General features: G+C 38.1%; 1 protein-coding gene across 2 annotated transcripts; it reads right to left on the bottom strand.

Annotated features, from left to right (window-relative positions):
• Positions 1–1,395: 1,395 nt before the first annotated feature.
• Positions 1,396–24,137, bottom strand: DIPK2A (divergent protein kinase domain 2A). Of its 2 annotated transcripts, none has more exons than XM_003826508.5 (3): positions 20,398–24,137; positions 7,611–7,914; positions 1,396–4,269 (listed from the first exon to the last, which is right to left on the bottom strand). In XM_003826508.5, the coding sequence occupies exons 1-3, from the start codon at positions 21,052–21,054 to the stop codon at positions 3,938–3,940; spliced, it is 1,293 nt and encodes a 430-aa protein (XP_003826556.1). In that variant the 5' UTR covers positions 21,055–24,137; the 3' UTR covers positions 1,396–3,937. The 2 variants fall into 2 exon arrangements, with proteins under 2 accessions (XP_003826556.1, XP_057157925.1); XM_057301942.2 differs by lacking the exon at positions 20,398–24,137 and adding an exon at positions 19,825–20,306.
• Between the last annotated feature and the right edge of the window lie 2,281 nt (positions 24,138–26,418).

Genomic DNA, 26,418 nt, shown 5'->3' with positions numbered 1-26,418 from the left:
CTTTATTCGATTCAGGGTTTTTGTCTTTTGGCCCAACACTTCATAGGTAGTGCTGGGTACCTGCTGAGTCTTATCAGAAGGCACATTACTGTAAGATTGACCAGTGGGTTCAGGTGTTGCCATTCTCATCTATCCTTACAAGGTTTTTCAACAGTTTTTCAACTAATAGCCTCTGAAGCCATTGATGATCATTGCTTAGATTTGTCAAATTAATGGGAATTGAAAAACAGCGATATTCTAACACTTCTTCTGCATTTGTTAATTGAAATAATTCTACGCAGTCAACAAAATTTTCCCTTCATAATTTGATCATCCTGAGGTAAGGCAAGATAAATGTTTCTTTTTCTCCGATTTAGCAGTTTTCAGAATGATTTTTTCAATATCCTTTCGAAGGTTACCAAGGTAGTTTGTTGTTTTTGGTTGCTGGTTTTAGTAGCATTTTGAATGCATAGGTTTACATATTTATAACAACATGTTAGAATCAATTTCAGTTATTAGTCTTACTGATCATGAAATTGCTCCATGTATACAGCCAGTGGTTCAGAATCCCTGCAGTTGGATCCAGAGTTTCTGAGAAAAACAATGGTGTTTAAGTTTTCCTGCTTTGGTGATACTGAGTTTTTATTGTAATTTTTTAGATGTAAAAATAGTATTGTGAGGCCAGGCGCAGTGGCTCATGCCTATAATCCCAGCACTTTGAGAGGCCTAGGCAGGCGGATCACTTGAGGTACGGAGTTTGAGACCAGCCTGGCCAACATGGAGAAACCCCGTGTCTACAAAAAATATAAAAATTAGCCGAGCGTGGTGGTGGGCACACCTGCAATCCCAGCTACTCGGGAGGCTGAGGCACAAGAATCGCTTGACCCCGGGAGGCAGAGGTTGCACTGAGCCGAGATCGTGCCACTGTACTCCTGCCTGGGTGACAGAGCGAGAATCAGTTTCAAAAAAAAAAAAAAAAAAGTGTTGTGTTTTACTAGGAGAAAATGCGTAATATAAATCTGAGATGTGATGATACATCTCAGATTTGCTTCAAAATAAGCTGGAAGCAAGTAGTTTAGACATGAAACTAGTTTCGCCACATGTTGTTAACTTTTGAAGTTAGTGTAATGATAGTTATACTACTGTTCATTATGTTATTCTCTTGCATACATTTGAAAATTTCATAATGAAGTTTTTTTTTTAATTCCATTTTAGTGGTAAAAGTTTTTTAAAAACTCACTACTACAGAAAAAGAAAACACACATAACCTTAAAGCCTGGTGCACACCCAATCAGATAGTTCCCTCAAAATTCTAATTAAAGTGCATGCAAGAGGAAACTAGTAACTTATCTACTCAAACTCACTTTCCACTCAAGAAAAATGTGGATATCTGAAGTTAAGAAATAGTCTGAAAAGTGTGATTCTTAAAGTATTCTTTATTAAGATCATTAAAAGTTGTAGAAACAACTTTATATTATAAAGGCACAGGGAGACAGTTCAATAAAATATTCAAATTAACAGTAACTTACAGTACAAAAGACAATTTTAATGCACATACAAACCCCAAATGTCTGATTCAAAAATATTTTACTGCGTCTATTAATGGGCAATGATTAAAAATATAAATTGCTGCCATATAATAAATATCTGATAGTGAACATCTTGATAGCAAAGTGAACAAAATATTTATTGCTTCTCACTTACATATTTTTCCCTGTAATTTTAAATTCCTAATTCTTTTACTATCTTCTCAACTTTTCCCAAAGATAAAATAAATTTCACATAATTTCATGGAGGGGAAATGGTAGTTGTAAAAAACTACCTCAAGTAGCAATCACTGCTGGCAGTGTTTTCTCACTTTCTGTTCTGCAATTGCAATCACACTTCCAAAAAGAAAAGCAAATGTTTGCTAAACCATAGACAGACAACCTCTTTGTGACTGGTATTGTAAGGTTTATAATGAAAACTTATCAAATATAAAAGGTGCTCCCTTTTGAAAATGTGTATTTTATTTGAAGTTTTGAGTAAGAGGTGAGTGTTTGGCAACTTTAAACACTCCCCTCAAAAATCTCCCAAAGTTGCAAAAAAGTCAGTTTAGTAAAATTCCAAGCACTTAAATGCTTCAGTGAGGGCCAGTTGATATACGCAATGCACTCATGTGTAAAAATTAACCGAATGCAACTATTTTATAATGGAGAGCTCTTACCTTTTCCTTCCAGTTTTTAAACTGGGATAAACTTTATTGACTTCATCCTCCTATTTTTATAGCAACCTAGTTTTAGATGGTACAAGTTGAATTTCTATCACAAGACAATAAAATAACATGAAAGCATTATCCTAGTTAATGCTATTTCAACTTAAGAAATATCTACATTGAAGTATTTGATAATAATTGTAAAGTTACTTAACCGTATGTCATGTTCAGACAGTATGTAGCAGCTAGTAACGTGCCTGGCACAGAGTTGATGCTTAATAAATAGTTGCTGAATAAATGAAAAAGAAAAACCTGCCTTTGGTTGTGCATACTTTAATCACTTTCTGATTTAGAAAAAGATCAGTCTAGAGCTCACTACTGCACACTACATCAAACTTTGCTGTAAACAAAAGTAACAACTTCAAACAGAAAAATATTACCTGTTAGTGATAGTCAACTTATATACTGTAACATTTTTCAAAGAGCCCACACATTTCTATGCAAATAATTAAATTTGATGTTTTGATGTTTAACCCTTAGGTAAAGAAGACCAAAGTGTGCTGACTGGCTAATTTGTATGCTTTATAGTAATAATGATTAGTTCCTCAATAAATGAAAGGTTATGATGCCCGATTAAATTCAAACAATGGCTACCATGTTAATTTTGCAAAACTACCCATGAATAAAAGGTAGGATAACTTTAAATTACTTGAAAGCAGTAGTTTAACTTTCAACAGAAAAAATAATCAGGAAGATCTGAATTTAATAATGACAGAGCTAAAATACTGGAAGTAGGGTGGTAAGAATAAGTAGCTGACCAATTCTATTTTAAATTCTAAACATGAGATTAGGTGTAATATTTCTTTGGCATATGCATTACTATCTTGGACTAGTTAACAGTTTTTAGATACTGGGTTGTATTTTTTTTCTGAATCAAAATTAACATCAATATATAGATTCTAGTATATTCTTCTTAAAGCCTTTAGAAAAGATAAAATGACATTTTGCAACATATGCCAAACTTCATGTTTAGTGTACACTTCTAATTATTGGCATAGAGGGATATAACTGTTAAATAACCTGAAATGACACCATGCAATGGTGAAACTACAGAAGTTGGTGAAAAGAAGTATTTACATAATGTAATATTTAGCTTTCTTTAAAAAAAAAAAAAAAAAACACAGTAAACCTGGGAATCCTGCCCTAACAGTAAATATGTACCAAATAGCACTGAATGACAACTATTAAAAATTTAAATGAACACCTACAGTAACCTGAATTTTCAAAATTTAATTAAAAAAAAAAAAAGGGAAAAAACCCTACACATCAGAAGGAAAAAGCGGCCTATAAAACAGACCAATCTGACTTGACATTCAAAGTAAATGCAAGAGATTCACAAAATCATGATAGTAAATGCAAACTAAGTACCAAGTACCCTTTGATACACAAGCCAATGTACTATCAGACTCATTTCCAATAGCTTAACAATATTCATTAATCCACTCAAGCATTCCGGGGTAGTGGGGAGCAGCTGATGACAGCTCAAGCCTCCAAAGTATAAGAACATACTTATTTGCAGAAGCATCATGTGATTTTTGAAGCAATGTCTTATTTTGATGGATGTTAACATTAAGATCTATCAGTGCAAGTTTATCATCCTCTGAATGTAACACTTCCAAATTTCATTTTTTCAGATCGTTTTTTGGTGGTTTAGTTTTAGCCAGTGCTGTTTAAATGGAGAAAAAAAGAAAAGTTCACCATAGACTACCTCACGTTGTTACTTAATTGTGCTAGGTATTCACGCAGTTCTTTTGCAGCCTGGAATCTGCCATAGCGCTTCTTTGGGTTGGCACACTCATCCAGCAAGGCCTCGAGCCGGCCATCTTTGGCAATTTCACTTGGTGGATCATGAAGGAGTCCTCCAGAAGTGCCACGCCAGGTGGCATGTCTGGATAAGAGGTTCTGACAAACAGCATAGTAATTGTGGTCCACAGTGGCACGAGCACAAAGAATTTCTTTTGAAAATGATAAGCAAGCCTCCTTATCACAGTCATCAAACTTGCTTTCATACCATACATCCCAATTTTCAGGTTTATCTGTGAAAGGAGGAAAAGCAGAAGTAGAAAAAATTTTTTTTAATAGTTTTCATTGCTTCCAAAAATAGAATATTTCACTAATTAATAGTATTTGTTCTACACTTTTAGGTAAAAGTATATTATAACCATAAACATTTAAATATATAAATCATACAAACATTCACTGGGAGCCCACTAACGCTAGGCAGAAAGATTCAGAAAGGTCCCTACCACTTACAGGTTTAGTCTAGTGACTTTCCATCATACACAGAAAGTGCCATAAAGAAATATGACACAATGCTACAGGAATAGTGGGGAATTAAATTAGCACTTGTCCCTGGGGCTGTAGAAGGCTGCAAAAAGGAGAACATCTGATTTAGGTCTTAAAAGAAAACAAATCTGAAAAGAAACTAGGAAAAAATCGCATTCTAGGTTCAGGACACAGTATATGCAAAGACATGGACATAAGGGATTGGTCCATTTGGTTCACGAAGCAGTAAGTTCACTGTGGCTAGAGTGTGAGAAACGTAGTTGGCAAGGAGATACAGGTGACGCTAGAAAAATAGGTCGTAACTTGTGTAATCACGACCATAATTTATTTTATAGAAAGATAACTCTGGGCTGAAGATTGGAAGGATTAAGATCATGAGAGCAACTACAGATGGCCCAGAATGAAAAGCTAGATTGGAGAAACATTTCAGGGAAAAATAATTAAGTATATGGGTAAAGTTTAAGGTTCTAATTGGATGACAAGGTATGTACAATTGCCATAATAGTGTCAATATTTTATATATAAACAAAATAAAGGAGCTATAAGGTATTAGGTGGGCATGTCATATGTACAACTAGAACTAGACTTGAAACTTATGATTTTGAGGTAAGAGGGATATTAGGCAAATTGAGAACACATAAGCACACATGTACTTGAAGGAGTCAAGGCTTGAAAAACAAATAGCTAGCTGTATAGGGAAGAAGGAAGAGACATTTTTGGAAGAGGAAACTGCATACGGGAATGCCCAGAAGTGGGCCGATTCGTTCAGGAAAACAAGAGGCCATTGTAGCAGAAGCACCAAGGGCAATAGATGGAGGGGTATTAAAAATGAAGCACTCGAAAAACACACATATACACAGGCTGGGCGGGGTGGCTCACATCTGTAATCCCAGCACTTTGAGAGGCCAAGGTGGGAGGACTGCTTGAGCCCACAAGTTTGAGACCAGTCTAGGCAACACAGCGAGATCCCACCCTCTACAAAAAATTTAAAAATTAGCCAGGCATGGTGGTATGTGCCTGTAGTCCCAGCTACTTGGGATGCTGAGGCAGGAGGATCACTTGAGCCAGGGAGGTCGAGGCTGCAGTGAGCCGTGATCACACCACTGCACTCCAGCCTGGGTGACAGAGACCCTGTCTCAAAAAAGAAAAAAAAAAAAAAGAATCAGAAGAGGGCCAAGTCACACAGATTACAGATTATGCCCTGGCTTTAAGGTGTTTGGATTTTACTTCCAGAACAATGGGAAGTCATTAAAACCATTTAAGCAAAGGAGTAGTAAGTTAATGTTTTTTGAAGGTTACTATTCCAAAAGAAGGAAGGTTACTATTCCAAAGCAGGAAACAACTTCGAGAAGTTGATACTAGTCACAATCACTTCACAAATTTGCCAATTAGGTGGTTGCTAATGGCAAGGCAGAGGTCTACGTCAGGTTTCAATGGACTAAGGAATGAATAGAGGCTGAGGAAGCAGAAAGGCAATAAATACTTTTAAAAACAGTGGACAAGCAAGGAGAAGCAGAAGAGAGTCTTATATATACTTTTTATAGGAAGGCAAGAGAAGTTGGATATTAAAGGAAGGAGGTGGGACACTGAAGAAGATAACTGATGTAACAAGTTCTCAAAGAAGAATCTATCTGTTGCTGTTTTAATGAGGTTTAGATGATAAAGGACACTGGGGGAGTTGCCACAGCAAAATCTCAATTTCCCTGTGAAGAAATAAAATAAAGGTCATTTACTAGAAAGTGGAAAGAAAAGAGAGTAAATGAACAGACAGAGACTTTTGCAAAGTGACTATTTAGAGGATCCATGAGACATTTGAAAAGAAATGACCACAGTTAAAGCAGCACTAGAGCAATGCTCACTGTATGAAATGCAAGAATACAGAAGCCATATGGTTGGATTCATCTAAGGTCAGGAATTAGTAATAATTATTCCAGGAATGTCTGCATAAAATGAATTATAAAAAATTATTGTTATAAACACTGAAATAATTTTTTTAAGCTTAGGAAAATTGCACAACTCTATGAATATACTAAAAACCACCTGCTTGTGTACACTTTAAAAAAGAAAGAATAGTATACGCTGCTACAATATTCACAGATGTAGGAAGAGGTAAATAGAGAGTAGAATACTCCAGCAGGGTGTTCACTTCCTGTAGGAGGATCTACATGGCAAGTCAAGAAATAATCAGAAAGTGGTCTGGTAAGTATAAAATCTGAAAAAGGGAGTGGGAAAAATCAAGTATTTAATAGGATCATGCCAAGATCATGCAAAAAGTAAATGTCAACCTAATATATGGCTGTCACATAAACTTTTCCCCAGGTGCCGTAAATTCTCAGCCTTTGTTTGTCAAAAGATACTCATATTACTTTTATCAGGGGGAAAGAGGGGATTAAAAAATATAAAACCCTCACCATGGAGCAACAACCCTCTGGTTTTGCTAACTGAATTGGTTCTAGACCTACAGGCTTTGTTCTTGATGCTTTAAAACTTCTATGGCATTTAATTTTCAAAACACTTCAGACACTACTCATCTATCCCCTGAAGAACTCAAAAGTAAATGGAGAGCAAAGTTTTGGGTGAGATGTAATAATCAGAATGTCAAACCAAACTCAGAGCTGCAGTGCCAGGAATCATCAAAATGGTTAAAAATAAAGTACAAACCATATTTCAAGAACGCATACAACCATTCTGGTTTTCACTTTCAGTACAGAATTCAATATATTACATGAATATAATTATATTCAACAGTTTATTATAAATAGGCTTTGTTTTACACAATTTCCCCCAACTTTAGACTAATGTAAGTGTTCTGAGTATGTCTAAGGTAGGCAAGACTAAGCTATGATGTCCCATAGGTTAGATATATTTCAAATAACAATATTTTCAACTGACACCGGGTTTATCAAGATGTAACCCCCAGTAAGTCAAAGAGTATCTGTATTTGTTTATTGACAGTGGTCATATAAAGCAAAGAAAGACGCTTAAAGTTGCCATCTAAGGAGGAAATTCAAGGCTCATTTCCTACAAGTATAAACATTATTTTTACATAGGAAAAAATGAGTAGAAAAAAATCTAAAAATTATATACTTACTTTGTCTAATTAATCTTTTGTCAGCAACCAAAACATTTTCAGCATCCACAATGATTACCTTCCCATCTCTAGGACCAACTGCAAAATTGTCAAAGCTGACGTCCAGGAGGTAGAGTGCAAATTCAAAGTCATTGTTTGTAAGCTGTTCTGCTATTTCCATTAATTGCCAAGCGAGGTCAACTCGTTTTTCCCATGGCGCATTAAAGTAACTCCACAGTTCTTCTCCAACATAATTTACAGCCACCATTCTTCCACAAGCTCCAAGATACTTTGCAAATGGCCAACCTTCATCAGACGGAAAACTCTACAAAAGAATTATCTTAATATTACAAGAGATTCTGATGAATATATCCTAGGTCCATCCTCAGATCCTTTCAGTAGAGATTGCTACTAGGAATGACTTTGGATTTTCTTATTACATTCAACAGTTTATTAGAGATTAACTTCATTTTTTCCTAACTCATACCAGTACTATGGACCTGAAAAAAATTTAAATAGAGAACTTTACATTATAAAGCTAAAATAGGATGACAAGTCTTGCTTATCAAAATCTAAGAACCAAATTGATCAATAAGAGGGAAGACACTGTCTTTATTACCAAATCTAAAAGTATTTATGCTTTCCCTTATCTTCTTCACTTGTGTAAATGTCATCAACCAATACTTTTATTTAAACTGATAGCACTGCAGCCTATTAACCAGCAGTTATTTACCAGGCATCAGGCACTGTGTTATGGTGGCAATTAAGGGTGAACCAAACAGTCTCCACTTAGCCATGGGCTTTTATTTTAGAAGAGCATGCAGACACCAAACAAATAATTATGAATATGAAAAGTGTTAGTTACTAAGCAGTGGTGCAGGTCCCAGGGGATCACTTAGTAGGGGCCTTTCCTAGTCAGGAAGCAGATGGGGTAGAATTCAGGTAAAGATTCTTAAGAGGTGTCTTTTACCCTACATCCAAAGGTTGGGAAGGGACAAACTGATATCCTATTAATGCAACCTCCACTCTGAGCACATCTGGTCCAAGTTCATCTTGTTTCCCTTTCCCAGCCAAATTTTCTGTTCTCCTCGGCCTAGCCTCAAAATTACTCTTATCTTACCAAGGTTTTCTAATAGATTTTAAAACTACTGGCAGGATTATCATCCTAAATCAAAAAAAACGTGTTCCATGACCATGAACACTCATTTTCACCTTAAGTAAAATAACAGGCTTTATCTAAGATACCTTCCACTGCTAAAATATGTAACTAGAAAATGAACATTAGAGAAAAAAAGGAATCAATAAATGTGTGTGTTCTGACTGCTCCACCAACTAGCCATCCCCAGGGAACAGGGAGGCCTCTCCTCAGGCCTCCCTGTTCCCTGAGACACAACAATACTGAAATTAAGCCTATTAATCCTACTATGGCCTCTAAGTGTGCAAATGAAAAGAGTTACAGGTATCTCCTTTGAAATCAAAAGCTAGAAACAATAGGTAGGCATAGTGAGGAAGGCACATCTAAAACTGAGATAGGCAGAAAGCTAGGCTTCTTAACCCAAACAGCCAAGCTGTGAATGCAAGGGAAATATTATCAAAAGAAATCAGAAGTGCTACGCCAGTGAACACACAAATGTTAAGAAAGCAAAACAGCCTTATTGCTAATAGGGAGAATGTTTTAGTGATCTGGATAAAAGATCAAATCAGTCACAACATTCCCTTAAGCCAATACCTAATCCAGAACAAGAACCCAACTCTCCTCAATTCTATGAAGGCTCAGAGTTCAGAAGAAAAGTTTGAAGCTAGCAGAGGTTGGTTAATGCAGTTTAAGGAATGAATTCATCACCGTAATATAAAAGTGCAAGGAGAAGCAGCAAGTGCTGATACAGAAACCATAGCAAATTATCCAGAAGATCTAGCTAAGATAATTAATGAAAGTGACTAATCAACAGATTTTCAATGTAGATGAAACAGCCTTCCCAATACAAAATGTAGATGAAACAGCCTTCCCAATACAAAATGTAGATGAAACAGCCTTCCCAATACAAAACAGTTTGTATTGCTAGTGGTCTGGTTTTTCTAATCTTTTCAAAAAACCAGCTCCTGGATTCATTGATTTTTTTAAGGGTTTTTCGTGTCTCTATCTCCTTCAGTTCTGCTCTGATTTTAGTTATTTCTTGTCTTCTGCTAGCTCTAGAATTTGTTTGTTGTTGCGTCTCCAGTTCTTTTAATTGTGATGTTAGGATGTCGATTTTACACCTTTCTCGTTTTCTCCTGTGGGCATTTAATGCTATAGATTTCCCTCTAAACACTGCTTTAGCTGTGTTCCATAGATTCTGATATGTTGTGTCTTTGTTCTCATTGATTTCAAATAACTTATTTACTTCTGCCTTAATTTTATTATTTACCCAGTAGTCATTCTGGAGCAGGTTGTTCAGTTTCCATGTAGTTGTGCAGTTTTGAGTGAGTTTCTTAATTCTGAATTCTAATTTGACTGCAATTAGAATTGTGGTCTGAGAGACTGTTATGATTTTCTTTTGCATTTGCTGAGGAGTGTTTTACTATTTTAGAATAAGTGCAATATGATGCTGAGAAGAACGTGTATTCTGTTGATTTGGGGTGGAGAGTTCTGTAGATGTCTATTAGGTCCACTTGGTCCAGAGCTGAGTTCAAGTCCTGAATATCTTTGCTAATTTTCTGTCTCGTTTGTCTAATATTGACAGTGGGGTGTTAAAGTCTCCCACTATTATTGTGTGGGAGTCTAAGTCTCTTTGTAGGTCTCTAAGAACTTACTTTATGAAACTGGGTGTTCCTGATCCTGGGAGCATGTATATATAGTTAGCTCTTCTTGTTGCATTGATCCGTTTACCATTATGTAATGCCCTTGTCTTTTATGATCTTTGTTGGTTTAAAGTCTGTTTTATCAGAGACTAGGATTGCAACCCCTTTTGGGTTTTTTTTGGTTTTTTTGTTTGTTTGTTTGTTTTTTGCTTTCCATTTGCTTGGTAAATGTTTCGTGTGTGTCTTTGCACGTGAGATGGGTCTCCTGAATACAGCACACTGGTGGGTTCTAACTATCCAATTTGCGCCAGTCTGTGTCTTTTAATTGGGACATTTAGCCAATTTACATTTAAGGTTAATATTGTTATGTGTGAATTTGATCCTGTCATTATGATGCTAGCTGGTTATTTTGCTCATTAGTTGATGCTGTTTCTTCATAGTGTCAATCATCTTTACAATTGGTATGTTTTTGCAATGGCTTGTACTGTTTTTTCCTTTCCATATTCAGTGCTTCCTTCAGGAGGTCTTGTAAGGCAGGCCTGGTGGTGACAAAATCTCTCAGCATTTGCTTGTCTGGAAAGGATTTTATTTCTCCTTCACTTATGAAGCTTAATTTGGCTGGATATGAAATTCTAGGTTGAAAATTCTTTCCTTTAAGAATGTTGAATATTGGTCCCCACTCTCTTCTGGCTTACAGGGTTTCTGCAGAGAGATCTGCTGTTAGTCTGATGGGCTTTCTCTATTTAAAATTTTTAAGTAACAATTCCAGACATTCATCAAAAGATATGCTTATCTTCATGCACCTCCTAAACACCTACTAAAACGGCATCTACAAATAATGAACCCCCTTCCAAATAGAGTGAAGAACCACTAAATTACAGAAACATCTTTACTGACCTCTAGTAATTTCTAATTCATAATGAAATATATAGACTAGTCACTAAACTCTTAAAAGCACTGATGCTATAAGAAACGTAGAGAGCATCCACAAGCACTAAAAATGCAAGAAACTTAAAAATTGGAAACGTGTACACATAAAAACACAGTATTTTAACTTGCTTTTTATTACTGATATGCACAAAACAAATTCCAAATGCTGAAATAACCTATAATCTACCTAGATCAAAATCAAATATTTTATGTGATCAATAAAGGAAATGTAAAATCCAAGAAATTTAGAGTTTAACTGTACCTCAATTGTAAATCCAGTTCAATCTTATTAGTACAGTGTTAAACGATTTACCTAAAGTCACACAGGTAGTAAGAAGCAAATTTAGGCCAAGCTATAATTATCTTTACAAGAGTCAAAATGAATTCAAAAGATAGATTAACACAACCTCCCTCAAGCCAATATCCTTTTGTTGAAGTTAAACTTTATTAGTTTGGGGTGGTTTTTTTGGGTTTTATTTTTTGTTTTGTTTTTGTTTCTGTTTTTGTTTTTTGCTTATTTATCATCTGTTTAAGAATTTTTCAGATTTTATAAAGGTAATGGTTTATATATTACATAAGAGCATTCCAGAAGCCAACATTATGCTGGAAAAATAATGTTAAGATTGATTATTTAACCTAAGTGATCTCCACCCAGGCTGAGACCTAAAGGATGAGTTTAATATTAAGCAGACTGGAGATGGGGCAGTTCAGGCACATGAAAAGCCTGAAAGTATCTTCTCAGAAATGAATAAAAGACCAAAGCAGCTGCAGTGAAATGAATGGGGAAATGACTTGCGGTAACGGAATCTGGAGAGTGAAGCAAGGACCAGATCATGTTGGGACCTATAGAATCAAACAGAAATCTTCAACTCAGTCTTTATAGCATGGTCTATATGTATGCCATGCAAAAACAAATACATGTCAAAATCTTGATGTTCAGGATTATCTTACATACTGAAATCAAACAGTATGCTATGGAATATTTACCTTATTCTAAAAAACAAGCCTTTAAGATATCACGATAACCCTTTGATCAATATCCACCATCCTGCCAGAAGGCCATTTCATTCTATCATGCCATAACACAGTCATGAAAAGGGTGGACATGGAATATATGAGTAAAGATACATAAAAGAATACATTTTGGTTTTGTTTATTTACTTACAAAAAATAAATGACATGAGACTAATAGATTAAAATAGAGTCTACTTAAAAGTGCTTGTATTCTTTTTTCTCCTACATGACCAAAAATATTGTATACTAAATTTAAAAGATCAAAATTCCTTTTATACAATATAAAATCTTTTATAATACTTCATTACCTCATAATATTCCATTAAAAGGAACATAGCTTTGCAGTTTGCCTTAAGAGAGAAAATAAGTACAGACCAAGAGATGTGTTACCATGCAAGACTGATTTTTGTTAAACTTGAAAGTTCTTAGTATAAACAAACTAACTTCAAAAAAACTATTAATAAAACATACAATCTAAAATGTGAATATCGATTTTCTACATAACTGGCATTTCTACAAAAAAAAAAAGTTTAAGCTTGAAAACACTCTTAGAAAGTATATGTCATCAAAAGCATAGAAAATGCTTAAAGGGGCCAGGCGCGGTGGCTTCACACCTATAATCTCAGCAATTTGGGAGGCCGAAGTGGGCAGATCACCTAAGGTCAGGAGTTTGAGACCAGCCTGGCCAACATGGTGAAACTCGTCTCTACTAAAAATACAAAAATTAGCCAGGCGTGGTGGTGAGCACCTGTAATCCCAGCTACTCGGGAGGCTGAGGCAGGAGAATTGCTTGAACCCGGGAGGCGGATTACAGTGAACTGAGATCACGCCACTGCACTCCGGCCTGGATGACAGAGTGAGACTCTGTCAAAATAAAGACAGACAGACAGACACATAAGAAAGAAAAGAAAGAAAGAGCTAACTTAAGTTTTAAAATTATTTTTTAAAGCCCAAATTTGAATGAAATCCCATTGTAGTAACGCATGTTATAACAGCTGTTCATAAAGATTAGTCAACTGTACTGGTGACAGACTAATGTGTTCACAGTTTGGTGAACTGTCTAGAGGGGAGATATAGTAAAATTACGGGGATGATTTAATGGTTACTGAATTTTTGCTAAAATTTCTCTAAGATCTTAGCTTCTTAATTTATACTGCTAAATAGCAGCCAAAATCCATTGCAAATACTGTAGAAGCTTAACAATTTCAAGATTTTTAAGTCCTAGCATATGTTCCATTTATTTCATGAAATAATTTTCTGAATGCCATTTTCCACCCACCTCAAATTCCAACAATATTAAGCAATGCCTTGAAAATAGTAAGGTTGTGTTATTTTACTGAATATCATGTCCAACAGCTGTATCTAAAATCGGAAACTGATGTCAAAACACATTTTAAAAAACTAAATTTAATAGAAATAGATTACCTTTTAGAATAAATTGCTTAAGAAATGCTGCCCCCACCAAAAAAAAACACAAAACAAAACAAAAAACACTTCACTTGTTCACAAGTTTTAAATATGCATAAGTTTACTAGTCTCAACTGACCCTTACTGTGTCCCAGGGGTATATACAGATCAGTTCCTGGCACTATTGACCAATTCCACATAATTACTGTCAGATCTTTTCATTTCAGAGTTAACCCCCAAAAAAGCATTAGAAAGAAAAAATACGAAGACACTGAAGCATCATACTTACTTCAGATTACAAATCTTTTAAGATTCTGTCTCAGAGTCTAAGGTCTAGACTTAACCTGTTTTTTTTGTACTACCATTTACCAATGTACTAAATAGAATTACTAAACTATAATAATGATTTACAGAGAAAAAAAGAAACTATTTGCCTTTTACTTCTTAATCCTTATCTAAACCGTCTTTCCTACCATATTCATTCTATTCATTACACTTCATATGAGACAAATCCCTAATCCCCTTTTAAACTACTATTTTTTAAAAACTATAGCCTGAATAGGTACATATGATTTACGTATATGTAAGGACGGTGACATTTGAATGTCTGCAATAAGAAAAGTAGGATTTTTACATTTCTAAGACAGACATCAGCATAATGTACTAAAGAACTTTTAACTACTATAGCTGTCTAAAAATGGAATAAGCTGATTTTCAAAGAAATAATACACTGTAAAAAGCTTTACAACTGAAAACATTTAACAGATATTACTTGAATAATCCTTTCTTCTTTAATCTTTAAAACAATCCTGTTAGGTAAGTATTAACAACTCCATTTTACTGATTAAAAAAACTTAGAATCGGAAACATTAAGTGACTTGCTCAATACCATCCAACAACTTTGTGGTAATACAGAATGTGAAATGGATGCTCTATCAATACTGCCCCCTCCACCCTTCCTCCCACTCTCCACCCCCATCTATTGGCAAAATCTCTGAAACCTTCCCTGGTACCATTCCTATCAATATACAATGAGATGTCCCTCCCTGAGTCATGTGACAGTATATATATATATATATATATATATATATATATAGATACCTTTTGTACAGGGCTTATTACATGGATTGTATAATAATTAGTTATTTGTATACCTACCTCCTACATAGTAAGCTACTTGTTTCCTACGGCCATCTTTCCATCCTTTCAATCCAAATGCCTTGTAACAGATTGTAAAATGAACAGACAAATTCAGTTCTTTTGGTTATAAATTCAAAGAGCTCTCAAGAATTTCACAGACAACTTCCTATCACCTTATACTAACCTCACCTTACACTAATAATTTTCAGTCATGTTACAACCATTTACTAAAGTTCATCAAATGTATTAGAAAAATGCAGGATTTAAATTATAAGGCCATAATTTAACATATGGGTAATGAGTGAAAGCTGAAGAAAGAAAAAAATAGCATTCTGTGAAGAGTCAGCAGCAATGACAGAAAAATAGGAAGTAAGCCAGAGACCACAAACCAAAAAAACAGAATAAAAACCAGTCTGACAATCCCCTGAGAAGCCGGACACCCATGTCCAGAAGACCTATAAAAACAAGCTTTCTATTTCCCAACATGTGTGAGAATATGTGCTAACCTATGCAATGGAAATATAAAGAATAGTTCAAAGACTAGACAAAAGTATATAAAGGACAAAATTCATAATGGTCAAAAGATATGGATATGTCCAGAAACTAGTCCAGGATGTCAAATGACTTTGCTCTACTGATTCTGAAGTGATGCTTTCTTAAGGCAGATTGTCTGTTTCTAGGGTCTTTCTAAAATAAAAGTCCCCACCCCCTTTTTGGACTTGAGGTATCCAAAATTGTTTTATTATTTTTGTTTGATTATCTTGAAGAGCAATCAAAAGTGTCAATGGACTCTCAGATGAAAAGCCACAAAAAGTTCAAAAACTTACAAAATTTATTAGATTAAAAACTGCTCTACTAAGAACCATCTCTAATGTGTTCTGAAGCCGAAATCTAGGAAGACGGTTACTAAAGAAACAGCCAGTAAAGGAGAAGTAGGTGGTTCCTTAAACTGTTGTTTGAAAAGAAACTCCTGAAACAAAGTCTGGAACATCATTTTGCACACTATTGCCTCACAAGATCCTTGGCTACCCTTAACTCCACATATTTCCCCTTAAAGGAAGGTTTTGGTTTTTGTTTTGTTTTATTTCATGTGTGTAAAAATTTGGGGGTAGGAAGAAAGGCTTGAAAGAGAGCATCCCACTCCCAATCCCCTTTCAGAAGAGCTTAATTAAACCCACTCGTTAAAGTTCAAAAGAAAACAACAACAACAAAACAACAATAAAAACCAAATTTCTCAAGAGTTTGAAAGCCCCAGAATGTTGGAGCTGAAAAGGATCTAATCCAATAGCTTCATTTTATGAAGAAGGAAGTGAGTCCAATAGTAAAAATCTATCAACTTTTCTAAAGTACCGTTAGCTAAATAATCTTTTATTTGTTTACTTCAAAAACTACATTTTCACCAGTGAACTTAAAAAATATGTTGTTCCCTATATAAATTACTTTTAAAGGCAAAAACAACATTCACTGAAAGTTTTCTACAAAAAATTATATCAAAATAATAATGGAAAAAAATCAGTATAACTAAAGTATGGTTGATATTCAAAATCACCATTATTTTTAAGGTGATCCATACCCCAAATGAGCTTCAAAACAGCTGATCAAATGCACCAGGCAGTTAAAGTTACCTTTACTTTATTCAACATCTAACATTTATTGAATGCTTACAATTTACCAGATACTACGTGAAGTGCTTTGCATGTATTATATCATTTACAAGAATAGAAAAGCTTAAAAACCATAGCTTAATGATAGTCATATACTATAAAAATAAAGTAAATCCATGATTCAGAAAATTTAAGGCAAATGAAGTTCCACAAATAGTAACATTCCCAGCTCGTCCCCCTAAACAACAAAGAGCTTTCTCCATTTCCTACAAACAAGACCATCTTCACTACTTCCAGGTTATAAAGTCAGAGATTCTGTCTGAACTTCAACAAATCCAGACAGCATTTCTCTCTCTCTCTCTCTCTCTCTCTCTCTTTCTCACACACACACTTCCTTTCTGTAAATTCAATAGGTTAAATACAAATACGATGGAAAATTTATCAACAATAACTTGTGATCTTGCCAATTACTTCAACAACTCAATTTTTGAATACTTCAAGATTCCTATTTACACAATATAAAAGTCAACATAGTTCCTCTCCTCCATTTTTTTTTTTCCGTAGGATTACAGTATACCTGGCACTAAAATACACACATCTTAGTGAAGTAAAAATGTGAGGACGAGGAAAGGGTATCAGAGTAGAAGATAAAGGTACTACTAGCATTATCTTGTTGCTTGATGTTTATAAACATTTTTTAGAAGATAATAATTCTATGGGTAAACTGTTGTAAACTAGTGAAACTATCCAACAATAAGAAGAAAGCCATACTCTCATGCCATTTCATATGGGGAAATTTATATCACAAATCTTTACAGCCTTACATAGATAAGGTATGTGTGTAAACATCTTAGACACTTAATGTCTTTCACCTCTCCTTTCAAGGAATAATAGCAACTTCAATTTTTTACTGTTTTTTCAAATCAGAAGAGGTGAGTTTAATGGATTAAATTCGTAAGTATTTTTCAGTTCTTAAACACCTTATCAAAAGAAATTTTTACATGCTTATTTTGAAGCATGCTTACGATACTGGAAGTTTTGTTAAGAATACTTTGATGAAGTCAGTTCAAAGACTTTTTTTTCCCTGAAGTTGTTAATTTTTGGACAATATAAGAAAAATCTAGTTTGTCACCAGCTGTCCAAAAATTCGACAAGTAGCTCCCTCTCCTGGAGGAAAAAAGTGAGTTCCTCTTCAAGCTGTTAAAACACTTGTACTCTTAAAAATATATTTTTTAATACATGAAGCAATAGACAGCCAAATCTGAGTTTTTCTGTAAGTATCAATTAATATCCCAGTATTACTGTAAACAGCTATAAACAGTTTTATAAAAACCTGTATAAATACTAAAAATGTAGTTTCCTAGCTAACAAAGGTAATGAACATCATGGTTTGACTTACTGTACAGCAACTTTTGTACTTGATCACAGAATGTTGAGATACCTTTCATTTTGGTGGTTTTATACAATCATCAATCCTCAAGTATATTGTTCAGACTTGTAAATTCACTAGCTTTTTCCAAAGATCAAGTGATTCTACAAAGAAAGCAGCGGCTCTCTGAAAACTCTTACTTAAAAATATCTTCTTCCTCTACTTGCTTGTTAATCAGGTTTTTAAAAAATTACATGCCTATATGACTGGCTGGTACTAAAGACCCCAAAATTATATTACACAGTACGTACTCAGCTATAATTATAATACATATATTAGTACTATTCCTGGGAACTGGGTTGTGTAAATTAAAAATGTAATTTACAAACCTCACTCTAAAACGTGGAGACATGTTTCATCACATACTAAAAACAAATTCTTATCCTATGGCCCATGTGTTTACCCACTCAAAGTAGCTGTGTCATTATGTGTCATATATAAGAAAATAATTGTGCTTTTTCAAAAAAGGCTGTTTCATCACTAAAGATGAGAACAGATAAAGAGTAAGTTTGAGGGAAAAGTTAAACAGAAAACAAGATACACGCACACTTGACTATCTCAACTACAAAGTAAACTGAGAATGCCATGAGAAGTTCAAACTTAAAAAATATAAAACCTTCCTGCACAAAGCACAAATTTACCTTAGTGTAAATCAGATGCCAAAGTTTCTCAAATTCAATGCTATGACTACACTTAAAAAGTGTAGAACATTATGGCCACATAATGTTCTTAAAATATCAATTCTACTATTAGTTGTTACTAATACATCACTATTCAAAATTACCTAAAAAAAAAATCTTTCGGTAGGGACGCCAGCATTTTAAGTACAGTAAATGTATATTACTAAGACAGCTCCTTGCTAAATTTCTGGGTCTCAGAGAATTTGTCCGGGTATCTACTTCAGCAAACTGCTAACACGATCTCCAAGAACCAACCTTGCTAATACAAACAAGGTTCTCTTTTAAAGATAGCTTAATGAGAAACTTCAGTTCAAGTGTATGTACATCATAAATACAGGCTAAACCTTTAGAGACTGACTAGTTTGGGAACTACTGAATAAAGAAAATTTCTTCAAGGAAAGTTTAACCAGTTTTATGCATCCATTCAGTTAGGTGATACAGCAGTATTTAAAACACACTCTGACTTTAAAATTAACCCAATACACATAGCCTCTGATGTCCTAAAATTTACTAAGACCCACACTAAAGTTTCATCTGAGGCCAAATATTTGTGTTACATTATTTGGCTGAACTAATCAAACGAAGCTGGTTTCTTTTAAAGCTAAAATGGGCAGTGTAGAGCTTGAGAAAAGAAAATAATATAAAGAAATCTGCACTTTCCTATTCATGCATTTTAGAAAAAAAAAAAAAAAAAACCCAGTACCTCCAGCCCTCAGTGACAGCAACCCAGAAAGAATGTGAAGTATACCAAAATTACTTGTGAACTTTTAAGTCATTTTTTTCTCTTGTCATGGAAAGGAGCACGGTAACTTTTCCTGCAGACAGAAGGAGAAACCACAACCCCACAGTTGTAATCACTGTTCAAGGACACCGCACTGAAGCTGGGTGGGAATGTGCAGAAACAAGCAAATACTCCGAAAGTAAACAGTGTTTTTGTTTTTTGTTCTCTTTTTGATGTCACCAGTAAAGATTCCATCCTATTCCCCTAAAAGGCACATTACTTTTCAAAACAGTCAGACGAGAGCAAACAACGCAATTGGCGAAAGGCAAGAATCTCCTTCCCTGATACTCGCCCTGGCCTAATATTTCATCTCCCTTCAACTAGATTACCAGATGAATAGGGCAGGTCACAGGATCAGGATGAAAACGTCTGTCTGGCCTTAAGCCCTCCCAGCCCCAAGTCCAACGCTGCCTTACTTTTCCTGTTTCTGATTCTAATCCCACCCAAAGCTCGGCTCACAGATTAAACCCACCCCGACCACTGTCCCGTTCTCCGACTTCATCCTCCCCAACTTGTCCTCGAATTAGGTGTCCAAATGACTGCCAGGTAAATGAGCGAAAACAAAGACTCTGAGACCGAAGTTAGGCCAGCCACCAGCGCCAGAAAAGGAAGAGCGAACGCGGTGTAACACACTTCAGAAGAACTAGGAAAGGTCCAAGGGCTCGTGAACAGTCTGCGCCGCGGACCTGCAAGCCCCGGCAGATAAAAGCAGAAAGGCAGGGTAGAGAGCGGAAGGAAACTCGCAGTAGAGACATTTTGGGGAGTGTTAAGAGACGCACTCCCTCTGGCGTTGAAAGATCCACAGTCAAATCCGAAATGCGCCCGAATCTAGGTAACAAGAGCAGACTCTCCATCAGCCGGGTCGCCCTCGGCCTCCCTGCACAGCCCCGGGGCTCCCCCGGAGACGCCCCTTCCCACGCCTGCAGCCTGGCCCAGCCCGGCCGAGTCCGAACTGGCGGCAAGCGCTGGCTGAGCCACTTCTCCCGACTCTGATTCCCACGCGCGGCCCCTCCCAGGACGCCCCCTGCCCTGGCTCCGCGCCTACCTGTAGCACCAGCGGCTCGGGGTTGAAGGCCAGGGTCAGCAGCAGCTGCATGCGCTCCGAGTCCTTGAGGTTGCGGAGCAGGAAGCTGCCCGAGTCCTTGGTCTCCGCGTAGCGGCGCACCAGGCGGTCGAGAAGGCGCTGCGAGGGGCAGTGCACCAGGTCCGACCAGCCCTCCACCGCCTCGGGCGTGAGCAGACGCACGTCGCCGTTGAGGCGCGCGAACTCGGTGCGGGGCATGGCCTGCAGCAGGTCGCAGCGGGGCCGGCCGGTGGCCCGCTTGCAGATGCTCTGGTCGAGCTGCGCCAGCTCGCGCTGCGAGCCGAGGCGCTTGAGCACCACTCGGCGGCGGCCGCCCTCGCGGGGCTCGCCGTACTGCGCGAAGTACACGTTCTTCACGTTGAGGAAGTCCAGCAGGCGCAAGCGGCCCCACGCCTCGAATACCACCTGCCCGTTGAGGAAGCGGCGGCACCAGCTCGTGCCGAAGCACGCCGGGCACTTATTGAGCTGCAGGAAGCGCCGGTCGGCCAGTTCGTTGCGCTGCCAAGAGGCGAGCAGCGACGGCGAGTGCAGCACCATCAGCACCAACAGGCTGCCCAGCGCCGCCAGCTTCAGCGAGCGGGACAGGCGGCCCAGCTTCGGGGGCACCAGGCGCCACATACCGCCCGCCCGCCCGCAACGGGAGGGCGAGGGCACCCCCGGGGCGCCCCCGCCGCGCCAAGACCCGGAGAGCTACCGGCAGGAACCCCGGGCGAGAGAAGGAGCTAGCGCGCGGGCTGGGGCGGAGGGCGGAGTAGGTGTGTGAGAGAGGAAGACGGGGAGCGGGAAGGCGCGGGCCTGAGCGGGCTGCGACTTCTCCCAGTCACTAGTCTCCACAACTCTCGAGCTCCCTCCTCCTAGCTCCCCGCCCTCCGACTCCGGCGGCGCCTCCTCCACGCCAGCCAAGTTATAGAGGAGCGGGAGGGGGAGGGAGCGCGGGGACCCGACGGTCGCGCGCCCGTGCCCGCGCGCACGCGCACTGCTGGCTTGGCGCAAGAGCTGCGGCGGCAGCCAGCCACGACAAGTGGGGTCTGCGAGGAAAGGAGGGACTCACGGAAGGGGAAGAGGAGCTAGGATGTCTCACACCCACAAGCAGCAACGCACGTCTCAGAGCCGCACACCCTTGCTTGTGCGCGCTGGCTCTCCTGAGACCAAGAAGGGGAGCCGGGGGCGGGGCCAGAGGGGCGGAGCGAGCGCGTCGCGCGCCGCCCGGAAAGCGTAAGCGGGAGCTCGCGGGAGCGGGTGTGGGGACGGTTCAGAGAGGGGGAAGCTCGGGCTCTTGAGGTGGGGGCATGAACTCGCGGTTTCTGGTTTCAGAAAGAGTCTTAATTACAGTCATCTTTTATGATTATTGTGGTTTACTGGTGCGTTCCTTTCACCATTGTGGAAACGGCCCTTTAAGGGAGGAGGGAATAAGAAGAAATGAACTGAGGAAGTCTATTGCAAATCCTTCCCTCTGGACGGCGCGCGAGGCGGAGGCAGAGCTGGCGCGATTGCCTCCCCTCGCCTTATATGGGTTGGGTGCGCGCCTGGGGGTGGGGCGAGGCCGGGGAGTGCCCAACGGGGGCTTGTGTTCCCCTCAGCTCGTGCTCCTCGAGGTAGGGGGTGGGGCCTGTGAGGAAGACGGTGAGAAAGGCTCGAGTAGTGGCAGGTTTGTTGGAGCTTCATCTTTGGGGTTGTATCTGTAAAATCATTTAAAATTTTCTTGAGTGAGCACAAAATAAAGTTCTCAAGCCACCGTGTTAAAGGGAAAATAGGATGAAGGGGAACCGACGCGGCCTGGTGTCGCCAGGACGTCTGCCCCAAGCGCCGCGAAGAAGCCGGGAAGAGTTTGCCAGGCTTGCCTCTGCTGCCCGCCGGCTGCCCTAGCCCGTCCCCGGAGCCCTGCGGTTCCTCTCCGCAAAGCTGATTTCCCGGTGCCGCCCCTGAGGGTCCCTGAGGAGCGGGCCACGAAGCGTTGCCCTGGCGGTAGCCATGGGGACCCGGGGCTGCTTGGTGCTCCGCACGGTCACGTTGACTCAGTCACCCCAGACTGCAAAAGTAAGGCGCAGATACCGCACGAAAGCACTGTGTTTAGGGATAAGTTTCAGGGGACCCGGACTGTTTAGCAGTAGCGCTAGTAGATACATTATTATGCTATTCACTTTTAGTGCTAGAGTAGTTAAAATGAGAAGTGATTTTTAGTCTGAGGGACAGGTGGTTCCTGACACGTTATTAAACAACTGAGTCTTAACTGAGTTAATTTTAGGGCTTGAACAGTGCTTTTAGAAGACCATGGTAACTGGCATGTGTAGATCAACTCTACAGCGGGTTAATAAGAAACATCTATACCAGGTTATCAAAAGTAACAATACTTTCAGTATTGTTTAATTGTAATAGGTATTTGTTACAAATTCTTATAAGAACTCAGATTTTGAAAAAAAAACTTTGAGAAATTTAATAAATTCAAAATAGACGTGATTTTGTAACGATTTGCATTGAATACGCACAGACAAATTGAAATAATATTCAAAGCTTTCTAGAAATTGACTTACTGTACTTAAGTTTGGCTACTTCTACCTAGTGCCTTATGCCGCCTTTGGTGGGAATTTTATTTAACTTGCTTTCAAATATCCCCAAACTCCATATAATATAGAGTTAAAAGCTCAAGTGAGATTTTCTTAGGAAAAGGAGTTTGGTGTGATGGTTCTGGAGACCTGTGCCGTAGTTCAGCTGTGAGGCTGCTGCTGCTGCTGAATTGTAAACAAAGCAAGTTATTACTTAACTACAAATTTCTTCTTTCTGACATCTTTTCTATATGCCTCATAAATTTGTTCGATAATAGTAGACAATCTATTTAGAATTGGCTTAAAACAATAAAAGTACTACATAAGTTGCCATTAAACTGATTAAGTTGAGAGAACCGGGGCATAGTGAGACTATTTAGGTAACTAGTAACAGGATTAAGGAGGTACCTGTACTGCTTCTTTGTATCGAATAGGTCTTTGGAGTTCTTAAACTATTCTCAGCCTCCAGATGCTTGGAATTGTATAGGCATCATTTGAAACATGGAAATAAAACACGGTTACTAGTCTACATAATTTGAATTTTGAAAAACATTTGCTCTGCATCTAAGTAGTTTACATTTGTTTAAAAGCTCTGATCTTTTCAGTTAAATTTTCTAGACGTTTATCAGGAGAGATAGTTTTCAAGAACTTAATACATTCATCAAAAGGAAAAAAGTCTTAGAACTATACAAGATAAACATATAGTGTTCTAAAGTGCCATATTAGGGTTTGCAAAATATCTCTTAATTGGGGCCAGGCGCGGTGGCTCAACCCCGTAATCCCAGCACTTTGGGAGGCCGAGGCAGGCGGATCACGAGGTCAGGAGATCAAGACCATCCTGGCCAACACGGTGAAACCCTGTCTCTACTAAAAATACAAAAATTAGCCAGGCATGGCGGCGCACGCCTGTAGTCCCAGCTACTCGGGAGGCTGAGGCCGGAGAATTGCTGGAACCCAGGAAGCAGAGGCTGCAGTGAGCCGAGATGGCGCCACTGCACTCCAGCCTTGGCGACAGAGCAAAACTCCGTTTCCAAAAAAAAAAAAAAACTTTAAGTGAAGGTTAATGTGCATTACTCACCTTTCCTGTAAACTACAGGATGCTTTCAACCAGTGGATCATTTAAAGTTCTTGACCATTATTTTAAGTAATGGCAAATAATGTAATTTCCAGTGCATTGTAAAATGTCATTTTACAGTAACTATCACTGTTTTAAATGTTATCAGATGGAATTAAATACCATGGTAGTTTGATACTAACATCCATTTTGATAGTCAAAGTTTTACATTGTATTACTATTCTATTCTCTACTGCAGTGGTTCTCAGCAAGGGACTGTTGCCTCCCAGGGGCCAGTTGGCAATGTCTGGAGACATTTTTGATTTCATAAACTAGGGAGTGGGGTACTACTCTTGTCTAGTGGGAACATGCCAAGGATGCTGCAAAATATCCTACATTGCAAAAGACAACCCCCAACAACAAGAAATTAACCCACTCAACATCTCAATAGTGTGCTGTTGAGAAACCCTGACTAACAAGAATTCTATATAGTACGGTTTTAGACATAAGCCTTATTGGTTATCCTTTCCTGCAGCAAAAAATATGTGTATACCGTTGTCCCTTGAACAACACAGGTTTGAATTGTACTTATACATAGATTTTTTTCAACCGAATGAGGATCAAAAATATAGTATATGCTGTATATGAAACCCAAGGACAGCTGACTTTTACTGTAAGCAGGTTCTGCGGGACTAGCTGCAGAACTTGTGTATGAGAGGATTTTGGTATACTGGGGGTCCTGGAACCAATCCCAGGTATATACCAACAGACAACTGTATTTAAATTTTGTGCATATCCTGTGATCATAATCTCCTAAATGCTAACATAGGAATTTTTTGTATGATTACAACTATAATTAGTGTTCAGCTGATCAAAATAACAAATATCCCAATTTGAATAAATATAAAAAGTAACATTTTATTGAAATGTATTTCTTAATTAGCTTGGGCATTTTTTTAAAATTAGGTTTCCATGAACAAATATTATTTATTGCTAGAATCAGACAAAGTCTAACATCAGTTTTCTCTCTTCTTCGCTTTTAGAGATGTAAGGGCCAAAACATCTTCATTTATGTTTAAAAATAAAAAGAATGTTTATATAGCAATTTCATTCATTTCTTTTTATTCCTTTTGACTAGAATCATTTACCGATAGTGATCTATCATCAGAATATTCTTAATGACATACCAATTAGGTTTTCCAAGTTAGTTGGATTTAGAAGCAAAGCATTGGAAGCCCATCCTGGAAAATGATTTTTTTACTTGGGTATTAGAATTATTTTATCGTATTGACTATATTCAGTGCTCTGGCAGTCATGTCCTGGGACAGTGCACTATAGTAAGATTCAGGGTGGATAAGAGGTATTCGTTTTGTAAAGTCCAAAAAGATAATTTCCTGTGTACTAAAGAACCCAGAACAGTGTCTGGTTTAAGTGGTTTGTTCCAGTAGTAGGTGGATTAACAATTGAAGGAATAAACACTTTCAATATTATTGTAATAATCCAAACTAGAAATGATGGGTATTAGCTGGTTAAAAAAAAAAAAACTAGCACATTCTGGATATATTGTGAACATAGAGCTAACAAAGTTTACTCAAGATTTTAATGTGAGAGGCAAGCATCAGGTATTATGGCATGGTTTTTGTCTTAAACTATTGTAAGAATTACCATTTGTCTAAGCCCTTTGGGGCTGCTGGAACAAAAATATCTTAGACTAGTGGCTTATAAACAACAGAAATTTCTTTCTCACAGTTTTGGGGGCAAGTCCACGATCAAGGTGCTTGCAAATTTTGTGTTGGGTGTTTTCCTCATTCATAAATGTTTCTGCTGTGTCTTCGCATGGCAGAAGGGACAAGGGAATCACTCTGGGGTCTCTTTTATAAGAATACAAGTCACCTCCCAAAGGACCCACCTCCAGATACCATCACATTGAGGATTAGGCCTCAACATATGAATTATGGCACAAGGGGGTGGGGGTGCAACTGACACAACCATTCAGATCCTAGCACCACGTACTGAGATGGGGGAGACTGAGAGGAAAAGGATGAGGAAGATGCAAGTACAGTTCACGTGTCCGTATTCTTCAGTGTCCATTTATGTTTCAATTACCTGATTTATGTGTGTTAGGAGAGGTACCTTAAGGACCAGTTTTGTTAAAGGGGTTTTTTTTAAGCTGTTTAGCATTTTAACCGAATTTTTAAAACATCTTATTGTATTTTAAATCCATAACTCTCTACATAGGTATTTTCTAGGACAGATTCTGTATCAAACAGTTGGCTTCATTGGTTGTAAAAATAGAATTGTCAAACATACACACTAAAACCATGATTTTGCTTGAAATAATTGAATCATATAATTTTCTGACCTTGTCAGAATAATACAAATTAG

Source organism: Pan paniscus, chromosome 2 (assembly GCF_029289425.2).
Source record: "Pan paniscus chromosome 2, NHGRI_mPanPan1-v2.0_pri, whole genome shotgun sequence".
NCBI classification, from domain to species: domain Eukaryota; kingdom Metazoa; phylum Chordata; class Mammalia; order Primates; family Hominidae; genus Pan; species Pan paniscus.
The sequence above is the reverse complement of the archived record's forward strand: the minus strand, read 5'-3'. Positions and strand labels throughout refer to the sequence as shown.

Bases quoted from the DNA above. Each gene is read 5' to 3' on its own strand.
- DIPK2A (XM_003826508.5), bottom strand. From the start codon at position 21,054: ATGTGGCGCCTGGTGCCCCCGAAGCTGGGCCGCCTGTCCCGCTCGCTG. The intron at 7,915-20,397 runs GTAGGCGCGGAG...ATTCTTTTGTAG, and splicing joins CCGAGCCGCTGGTGCTACAG to AGTTTTCCGTCTGATGAAGG. The intron at 4,270-7,610 runs GTAAGTATATAA...CTCCTTTCACAG, and splicing joins CAAAAGATTAATTAGACAAA to ATAAACCTGAAAATTGGGAT.